The sequence below is a fragment of the Taudactylus pleione genome, unplaced genomic scaffold (genome assembly GCF_031769625.1).
Source record: "Taudactylus pleione unplaced genomic scaffold, aTauple2 ptg000296l, whole genome shotgun sequence".
Classification (NCBI taxonomy): Eukaryota; Metazoa; Chordata; class Amphibia; order Anura; family Myobatrachidae; genus Taudactylus; species Taudactylus pleione.
In genome coordinates this window covers 15,331,551-15,342,486 of record NW_028284698.1, presented here as the reverse complement: position 1 = coordinate 15,342,486, position 10,936 = coordinate 15,331,551, and the positions used below count along the sequence as shown (strand labels likewise).

Here is a 10,936-nt window from a genome sequence, read left to right as displayed (position 1 = left end):
GCCTGCTTGGCGTGATACACCCAGGTACAGCCCCGCTAACCTAAGCCCCAGACTACATCTCCCAGGGAGCATTGCGTCATCTGTTGTTGTGGACGAGGCTGCGCCGGTCCCTGGGTGACAGGGCAGGATGGAGGCCGGTAAGTTACCCGGACAGAAATGTGTACGCATAGCCATCAACTCACGCCATAGGGGCCAGGGGTTTAATTTGAAAGATATTACAGAGTCTGATAGTCATGACTGGAAGATTGTCAGCTCTGGGGCCTAATGTGCTCTGTTGTCTTGTATTAGTGTTTAGTGAATAGATACAGGGCTGCAGTCTCTTATCTGTCATGTTGTGGGCGATACATGCATGATGTAGTCATCTCTATGTAAGGACAGAAAAGGTTTATAAGAGAAGGTAACACAGTTCATTTGTCGCAATAAATAGGGAAGTATAATATTGATAAAAAGAAATGCCAATGTTGTAATTGCAATGAGAAAGGTGACAGAGGAACTGGCCATTCAATAAATATTTCCAGACTTTGCTTGTTTAGCTGATCGTACTTAGTCCTGTAGCCAATATGTGTGAAATCCTTCCTTTTTTACCTGTACCTAATTTACAGGAACATATTAAGTTTTTAGTGGGTTGTGCTTGAAAACTGTTGGACCTATTTATTCTAATGACCAGTGCCACGTCTCTTGTGTATTGGGTTCAGTGCTAGCTGTGGGTCAAATTCGGTATTGCATGTAGACACAGGTTGTGGCTTTTTGTTTCAGCCACAAGTTGCACTTTTTTTTGTGCGCATAATGTTACTTCACAACCACCAGTTTGGGCACACTAACCAGGACTTTAGACGAGTTTAGCCGTATTACGACCAGCGCGAAAAAGGAATGGGTGCCCGGCATTGGAATAACAATTGAATATCGCCGCATCTAAAGTGACGGGCGATATGGCGTGACTGAGCCCGCTAGAACAATTGGATCGCCTCCATAAACATCACAAAAAGCAATCTTCCTTGGTTACACATATGCCTTGTTACATGTTTTGCTGTGAATAGGCTTTACATTTCTTGTGTATGAGTGGGACTCTTATGGCAGGCCTATTTACATGTAACACATGGTACTAGCTGTAATCTGCTTTAAAACTGAACAAATAGAACAAAAACAATTATTTCCCAACTCCGTGTAGGAGGCACCACGTGTGAAAGTTACACATGATAATCATATCTATTCTTTAACTTACGCTTTTCCAAAATTGAGACATAATAATGTAGTCCAGTGTTCTCCCCAGAAAATGTTGCCAGCCAGGTGGCATCAATAAGTAGCCAAGTGGGGGCCTTTGCAATAATGAAATGTTGAAATCCTGAGCTTATATTTATTTAAACTCTAGATTTTTCTATATTAATTTTTGCCTTCTTAAAGGCCCAGTCGGCTACAGCTTTTTCATAATCTAAGTCTATAGAATCTGGTCCTTCTAGTCTAGTGAAATCAGCATCAGATTCATAGTGTGCTCTGCTTCATGCAATGCCTTAAACATGTTTTAATTATGGTTAACAGCTGGCTGAAAACAGATATAATTTTCAACAGCTCCCAGATACTGCCCAATTGAAAAATTTTTTGGACACAAATAATTTTTAAACAGCGCCCAGATAATGCACAATAATTGCTTTTGGACACATATAATGTTTTAAACAGCGCCCAGATACATTACAATTGTTTTTTGGATAAAGTCATTTTTTTTTTTAACAGCACCCAGATACTGCCCTCACTTGCTGGCTACACAGACGGCCCCCCAGTAACAAACACATGACCGCTGAATTGCAGCGAGTGGACGCAGGAGGACCACTCTCTTCACTGTTCACCGGCAACTGGTCCTTCCGTCATCCGCACCTTTCCTTTTTATACAGGGGGAGTGATCTTCTCTGTCCTGATGCCACCTGTGTATTGTGGCGCGCTGCGCCCAAAAGTCACGTTGCGATGATGTTTCTATATAAAACAGACTTCTTTATATGTCGCAGACTACAGTGTTGCACCACACTCTCGGGCAGTCTGCCCAGCAAAAATCTGTTCTATATGAAATAGCAGCGCAGAGCGATTTTTGCCCGCGTGACAGTGCGGCAGGGGTCAGTGCAGCGCAACTTTCGGCCGTGTCACAGTGCCGGGTCGGTGCCGGACGGCAGGGGATATGTACTGGGCAGACTACACGAGAAAGCATTGGGGGGGAACACTTTAGTCTGTGACATATAAAGGAGTCTGCTAATCTGTCATGTCACACAGATGAGTTCGTTTTCCAAAACCAGATACATTAATACATAGCATATCCAATTTAAAAGGCTACTTGACCTTGAATACATGGTACTTTAAATAAGAAAATATAAGTCACAAATATAAATGTAAAACGTTTCAGTTTATCAATAAACTTGTGGAAGAACATTGCAGGAAACAACTTTGCACCTTACACGCTCTACTTTAGTTGTTATTATTATCCTTTATATGGCGCCACAAGTGTTCCGCAGCACCGTACATAAAGAAATAAGTGAACAAGAAACCAGTGACTTACAGTACAATACAATACAAAGCAGGACAAGGTTTATGTACATTGCTGCATTAGCGATCATAGCACTCAAATAATCAACACGGCGTAAGTGTTAGGTGCCCTAGTGGGTAAGGAGTGGATTAAAGTATAAGTAGGGAGAAGTGGATGGGTACAGGATGCCAGCGTTCGTGATCCTGATGGTCAGAATCCCGACAGTTAGAATACAGACACTTTGTCGGTTGGTATGCTAACCCTCCCTCCCTACCCTGCCCCCCTAACTACCCTAACCCTCCCTCCCCGGTGCCTGACCCTAACCTCCCCCCTAGTGCCTAAACCTAACCTCCCCCTCCCCCCACCCTATGCCTATCCCTCCTCCTAATGCTAACCCCCTAACCCTGCTACTTACCTTCAGGTTGCTGGCACCGGGATTCTGACACACGTCCCTCTCTGTCTGTATTTTAACCGCATCCCAGAAGAGGCGCAAAAGAGTTTAGAGGGCCCTGCTCTTGAGGCAGACAAACAGTTGTGACGCAGATGGAGTAGACAGAGGAAAGTGTTGTCCGGATATGCATACGACAGCTATTATTCGCACATAAATGGCTTAATTTGACAATCAATAGACAGCAAGCTACAGTAAATGACGTATTGCAAAGACACAGTGTTCCCTGACTTATATGGTCACCGGCGATTTACCCTTTCATACTGCAAATGTAGTGTAAAACAACCACACTAGCTAATGAAACTGGTATTTGTGTGGGCAGCTTAAGTGTTAAGCTGCATACACACACAACGATTTTTTTAATGATTATCATTAAACAATATCGTTTAACGATAGTCATTTGAAAAAATCGTTCACTTTCTGAGTCAAACGATGAACGATTATCGTTCATGCGCGTTCACGTTTGTAGTTTGTAGTTCAGTCAGACTTGTCAACTCAACGATTTTCATTAAGGGAATATGCAAAAATCTTTTGTAGTTCATAAAAATCGTTCATTACATTTAGTAAATGAACAACTTTAGTAAACGATTTTAGTACATTTTTTCAAGGGAAAAAATCGGTTACTAAAATCGTTCATTAACTAAATCGTTGTGTGTGTATGTAGCTTTACAGGTTGATCATGTGTTGTAGTGAAAAATAAAGTGTGTGAATGTCAGAAAGTTTTTTTATGAGATGTTATTGTTAAGTTTAATTTCAATAACTCTTCAAACACTGTGTGTACATTTGTCTGTGCTCAATAACCAAATGGTTCTCCATCTGCGCTGTATCACAGTGCTTTTTAAATGTTTCTGTTTCCAGGATTTTCTTTCTGAACTAGGTTACAGCACCAGCCACAACCATTAGGTGAACTTAGGTGGCTGCCGAAGGCTCCAGTGGTTATGGAGCACCTAAGTCATGGAGAGAGTAACATAATGTCACTCCACAAATGTTTTTAATGCCCCAGAGCGCTCCCACACAGGGCATCAACTGCTGACATAAAGGGGAAGCGCCAGCACCTACTTACATGTGCAGCTGCTGCTCTCTATGTCAGTGTTATGCTGAGAGTGTGGCGCTTGGTGATGATGTCACAGCAGTACCAGCGCTAAAAGATGTGCTTATGGCACCTCCCTGTATGCACATAACTTTTTTGTCACACATTTGACTGTCTGTGCGTTACCCTTCTGTCTTCTTGTGTTTATCTAAATTCTACAGATGAAGGGAAACCACCAATTACTGATTAGTGAAAGACCACTGGGATTAGGAGGGCACTTAACATCTCCCCCATCCTACAGACTCGAGGGCTTCCTCTTACATCAATGTCCACCATAGTAGTTATTTTCTGGTTATCCCCAGATAGTAACATCCTATACTACATAAAGTGTTAAGAAGTCTAGAAATCTCCCCCATCCTGGCATCAATAAACATAGGGTTCCCATCGGGAAGTTGTCTTTTTTTCAAGCTGGTGTACCTAGATGGGCTACCATAAAATTCCAACACGTTTTATGCGATTCATTTCAACACATAAAAATATATTGCATTATCATTTTCAAGTGCAGATATTCTTATGAAAACCTATGTGTAGTAAATTGGTAGTTGCTGGTTTGGAAAGGTGGTTTAATGCCAAGACAAGAACCACAAAGTATTTCTGGTGGTTGTTAGAAAGAAAATGCTCATTTTGGTGTTTTTGATTTTTCTTTTTTTTTTCTTTTAAAAAGCACTTTTTGGATATTTTGCTAATATTGTATTTACTGTGTGAGTCTTCTAAAAGAGGTGTAATGTGCATAAATAGTTACTGATATTGATGTTCAAATGTAACCAGTCCAAATAGTTCTATAATAGGCTCAGCTAAGGGCCTCGGCCAAAAAGGGGTTAAGGGGGTCAGCCTACAGCAAAAAAATGGAGTTAATTCAATGGCAAATTACAGGTTCTGTATATGTTTTGTTTTCATGCTGAATACGAAGCTAAATATTTGTTTAGTTGTTTTGTTTATTTCCACATCTGTTTCTCTTACACATAACCGATCACTGAAACATGTTCAGTACTAACCTGAAGAGCTTGCAACACCTTTTTCTAAACTTCCTGTTGGATTTCAAATAACTGTTTTTTTCCGTATAGGTTTGGCTACAGATGTAGCGTCCATCCTATACAGTGTGTCACATATAATAGAACACAGAAACCTGCCCAAGTTTAATTTATTAGCATGATACCATTACTATGCCTATTCCATTATCTATTTCAATCTGAGGCTTTCTAGTTGCCCAGTACTTGTGCCGCAGACAGCCCTGTCTTCGCTAACATGTCACAGAAGTGGACAGGCCTCAGGTCCAATTGTAATAGCCTGCAATTTGCGGGCACAGATGCAGTGCCAGTGAGATAGCTGGTTGGAATATTCACTGTGATGGGCATACAATATTAAAGTCCCATTACAAATAGAGAGAGGTCCAGTTAATATGCCAATAGTCAATAGGCTTTCCAGTTACCTTGTTGTTATCCCTTTGCTACAAGCGTTATTGGAGACTTTTTTTGGAGCCTGATCAACTCCTTCATATGTCTCATCTCACTGTGTAATTTTTAATTAGATATTGTGATATTTGCTATTTAGTTTAGCGGAGGCCTATCTCGTGTTCTCCATAATATGTGTATGCATGGTACTTTTTCGTACTGTGTAATTTAGATAATTAAACTGATTTATTGACAGAATACGCGGTTGTGTTGTTCTTTGTCCCAACAGTATTATCAGAGCGCAGTACATAATTTTTATCTTTATTTCTAGTGAGGTTGGCAATCACCTCTATACGTACTGCTGCATTGATTTTGAGTCTCTGATTGGTTAGCGCTAAGGGGTTTTTTTTGTTTGCAAGATTTAAAGTGCCTATTTTTTAGGCAAAACCAACCAACCAGGTTTTACTGTAAAAGTAATTGCCACTTTAAATCTAGGAGCTATCTCGACAAAATTGCGTGCTGTTATATTTGAGCCTCTGCCGCCTACAAAATTAGCACAATCCTCTCCTGAAATACTTTGTCACCTCAGAGCAGGGTAATGACTGCCCTACTGGAGATGAAGAAAAGCCCTTGCCTCTATACTAGGGGTGGGCAATTATTTCTGCTGGCAGGCCAATGAACAAGTTTAAGTACACTGTGGAGGGCTGTTCACATAATATTTATGTAATCTGCATGATGTATATATTTTTTCAGAAGTCCATTGTTATTTTTTCTGTACTGCAGGTGGGAATACAAACAAGCATCAGTCCCTGCTCTTATGTATGTATACATGTTCCCCATCACATATCAGAATTATATAACTTACAGCCAACCCAGCAAACTACACAACTGTGCTGTTTACCCATGAATACATCTGCAGAGCCACCAAGCACCACTCACCTACACAGTAACTGGTGAGATCACCCAGTCACACAGCCCAAGGGTGCTACTCTAGAGAACAGCGGATCACTGTACACACTGGTGGCTTTTCCATTTCTGCCGCCCCCTCACCTTCCACCCCTCATGTGGTTCCCCTGATACAATACATGCCTTGCAGAAAGGCCTAGCTTCTCCAGCTTATGACATGTTTAAATATATCAGGAAGTGGAGGGACAGATCAGCATAGTGCTGGTCTGCGTGACCACTCTAATATAGAGACAGATCAATGACTGGTCCAGCCAGGCTCCTACATGCACATTCCCATCCATGTATGGAAAAAAATATATAAATAATTTCTTTAAAAGAGTCACAAAGGGGGAAACCTAAAATAATTCATGCAGCCCCATTAGGCAACCAGTAAAGTATAAGGGGCAAGAGGTCAGAGCCAAGTGCCTGGTGAGCGGTGTTCTGCCCATCCTTGCTTTACTCAAATGCACCTTAAAAAGTATACATACTGTATAATGCAAACAAAATAAATTCAAGAAAACCATTTTATTTACTTTTACACAATATATAAGATGTAAGGATTGAGGGCCTGATTCAGAGCCGGACGCTATTTGCGGACGGTTGTTCCAAAAAACGGGCCGGCTATTTAAATTGAGCGCTCACTCTTTGTGGTTTGTTGACGCCTGTATGTGTGAGCGAGCGAATGGAAAAAAGCGCTCGCTATTTTGTAAAGACGCCCCTTTGCCGTTCACATCACACGTCATCTCCGGTATTTATTAGATTAATCGGGAACATCGAAAGGCATCTGAACTGCTCGCAGTGCTTGTGGTAGGTTTTTCTTACTGCTATCACTGCGAGCAGTTCAGGCTAAAAGACAACCAAGTGACGTGATCGATGACGCTCCTTTACTAATTATGCACTCATATTAAACGCCCTTTTGACCGTTAGGCACGCCTGCGTTCAGATCTCCACTCCCCCGTTTTCAAGCACCTTCCACTGTTACCACCCACAAACGGTACATTCTGTCAATCAAATTAGCAGCCCCTCGCTGTTTTGCGAGCGCACGATTTCCGACCGCAGTGACTGGTTTGCGCATGTGCATTATGACCCATACGCATGCGCAGTTGCGTGAACATCGCTCAGAGCGAACGAGCGGCCGCTTACGAGCGGCTCTGAATCAGGCCCTGAGTTTTAAAGTTACACCAAGAAAAGTAATATAATAAGCAACATATCCAGGAGACATGATCAATGTACAGTAATAAAAGGATTAACACAGAACATTCTGAAAGCCATAAAGACATACTAACAAAAAGAGGCTAATAAATGTGACAGGTCAGATGAAGACAAAATGCATTAAATAAAACACAAAGTGGGCGACTCAGTGATATTCAGTAACTCAATCAGAGAACATCTGATAACTTTCAGATAATAAAATCTCATACAGTATAATAGTAGTAAAGTGGGGGCCATTCAGGCCCATGCAACCAGGAGCATAATGGATAGTGTTGTGACAGGTGATTATTTAATGCAAGTGTTACATCTAAAATTAATCAGTTGAACTTTAGAATGAATGTGCCTGGACAAATCTGGTTAAACATGTCTTAATGAAAATGTTGCTTCTTGCTATTGAGAGACCTGACACAACATTTGATAACTTGCATTAAATAAGTTTTATTGTTTAACCTTGCAGCAGTAAAGAGGATTCAGTGCAAATAGATTTTGAAATACAGTTTGATGATTTATTGGGACTGGTTCTGCTTACTACCTGATAATAAATGTAGTGCATGAGTTATTACACACCTCTATCTTTTTTCTGTGTGCATAATATAATTATTTCCTTATGTATTTTAGGTTTTTTAACCTATGAAAATCAGAATGTTCCATCAGATTACTTTGAACTTGAAGAACTGCCAGACACAGATGAGCCAGTTTACATTCTAGGAAGGCAATATGACATTAAAACAGGTTTGTAGTGTCTCTTAAGTCCTGTATATGGTTCATAGCTTGCATGGAAAAACAAATGCACTATCTACACAATATACACAGTGGGCCTGATTCTCAGATGGGAGCTAAGCAAAAAAAGTAACTTGGCACCTGAACAGACCATGTTGTACTGCAAAGGGGTGCAAATATATTTATATTTTTTTGCATGCAGGGTATATATAGGCTGCTTTTGCATGTAGCCCACAAATGCTGGCCAGCTTTATTTTTTACTGCCATTTAGAATTGAGTTAGGACATGCCCCTCCCACATCTAAATCTTTCATCACGTTTTAAACCTGCCCCACCTGCTGCAGTGCAACATGGTTTCACCATGTGCAAAGTTACTAGGTGGCAGGAGTGGCCTATGCAATATACAAAGGTATATTAGGTTACAGCAAGGGCTGCTGAGCCTGTCACAGTAAGCAGACCTGAAACACAGGCAGATATACTGTGCACATAACTGTATATTAAGTGTCTTTGCTTACGTTTGCTGCCAGGCTGCCTGTCATTGTTGGGGCACTCTTTCTACAATGGTGCCGGCCCCAATGTGTCGTATTACTGAAGGGTAACCTTCAGCCTGTGCATCTGCTCCAAACCCAAATATCTGCTAATTTGTTGTATACACAAAAGTTAATTAAGCTGTTTGAGGACTTCGTCTGAAGGGCACACTTCCACGTTTCCATGAAAGTCTGTTCCACGTTCTGTTCACTCATTCAGATGATTAAACTTTATCTGGTTATTACAATTGACATGAAAGTATTCTGGAATATTTCCAGCATTTTTCTTACTAAATAGTAAATTATCAGCAAAACCTATTACAGATTGAAATGTATGGAACTATTAATTCATTTTTGATTGTGGGGAATGTTATTGATATCAGTCGTAAACGGCAAACAATAATTTAACTTGATGGAACGGTTTTTGTAAAGACAATTTTGGAGTTTTTCCTGGAAATGACTGATCTATTTTCTTATTGCAGAAAAATGTGATTTGCTCTCTGATATTACCTCCCGCCTGTGGTTTACATACAGAAAGAAATTTTCTCCTATTGGTAAGTACTAAGTGGCTCCTGATTTAGTACACAAATAAGTCTCTCTGCTTAGACCCTTATTGGATTTGTGTGCTGGATTTCATTAATTATTTACTGAAGAGTGTAGCAATGAGTGTACTGGCCCAGCCATGAAACATCAGCTGCTGACCTCCATTGCTGCTTGGTTCGAATCTTACTTGATGAAATAAAAAGTAAAGTGCTTTTGTTTTCAATACAAAACCGCACAAGGCCTACCTGACAAACCTGCAGAGATTTACTGTACATTTAATAAATTACATTCTTACCAGCTACCGTGCTAGAGGGCGGTAAACCAGGCACCTCCAACAATGGAAAATTAAAATAAAACACAACTCCATACAAGAGTTATGGGGCCCACACATGTAGCCAGTATCGGGGCAATTCCCCATTCTGCTCAGGTCGGGGGACTGGATAAATGCAACATGTTGGATAATCCAATAGTCAGAATCGGCAAGTCGAGGATTTGTAACATATTGAATTTCCCCAATTACTCAGTGGATTGCCTATCATTGATGTCCACTTATCGGCGCTTTTGCTCGGATGATCGGCGTCTGCTGAACAGGGAATCGGGCCGTAGATGTATGAGGTTGCATTACAGTGTTTTGTCAGGTGCAAAACCTCTGGCATCCAGTATATCTTCAAGCTGTCCACTGGTAAATCAATACAAGAACTTTAATGGCTACGTACAGGCAATCTACAGGTGCCAGGCTGGTCCAACATCCTTATTTCTATAGTGGATGGCTAATACCCCTTTTACACCAACCGAATAACCCGGGTTATTGCCGGGTCGACCCGGGTCGATGCTCTGTGTGAGCGGCCCCCAGAAAAATTTCCCGGGTTGATTTACCCGGGAATCTTACTCGGGTTGAGAGCAGGGTTGAACACGGGTTGTTCCCATCTCATGCGGCTGTGTAAACGGGTGCTACCCTGCTTATTTGACCCGGCTAGCTCTGAAAGATGCTGATTGGAGCTTCTGGGGCACTGGCAGATGATGTAATTTGTCAGTGCCCTGCAGAAAGATGCACATGAAGCCATCGCTTGCCTGCCTAACCTCCTGCACCACAGCAGCCTGACCAGCAGCCACAAAAGCAGGCAAGACACACAGCCTGCCACAGCCAGAACTGCAGCCTGCACCACAGCCTGACCAGCAGCCACAAATGCAGGCTGATACACAGCCTGCCACAGCCAGAACAGCAACCTGTAGCAATGCTGTAATCAGTCCCCACCCCTCTCTTTTGTTGCCTTTTGTGACCATCTTTGTCAGACCTTTAAAACAGACCATTTTTAATGACTTCTATAGAGAAAAGCAGGGATTACCCGGGTTCAGTGTGAACGGGGCAAACCCGGGAATAACCCGGGTCAAGTTGCAGTGTAAACTGGGTCTGACCAGTGTTCAAATTCCAGGGTCGGACCCGGGATTTTGGTGTAAAAGGGGTATAAGTGGGTGTTTTTCTATATTTGCTAAAGAGCTCTAGCTACAATCCTAAGTATACATAAGGAAGCAACTTGTTAGAAGCTGATTGACA

At 41.6% G+C, this 10,936-nt stretch overlaps 1 protein-coding gene across 2 annotated transcripts in view; it reads left to right on the top strand.

Moving 5' to 3' along the window:
• The first annotated feature begins 35 nt into the window (after positions 1–35).
• Positions 36–10,936, top strand: part of ATG4A (autophagy related 4A cysteine peptidase) — a 38,877-nt gene continuing 27,976 nt past the window's right edge. The window contains exons 1-4 of one of the 2 annotated variants that reach the window (XM_088482861.1): positions 44–137; positions 6,219–6,254; positions 8,211–8,324; positions 9,321–9,392. In XM_088482861.1, coding sequence (XP_088338987.1) covers positions 128–137; positions 6,219–6,254; positions 8,211–8,324; positions 9,321–9,392 — 232 coding nt within the window. In that variant the 5' untranslated portion in view covers positions 44–127. Of the gene's footprint in view, positions 138–6,218; positions 6,255–8,210; positions 8,325–9,320; positions 9,393–10,936 lie in introns of both variants that reach the window. The other variant, XM_088482862.1, reaches the window with a different exon arrangement.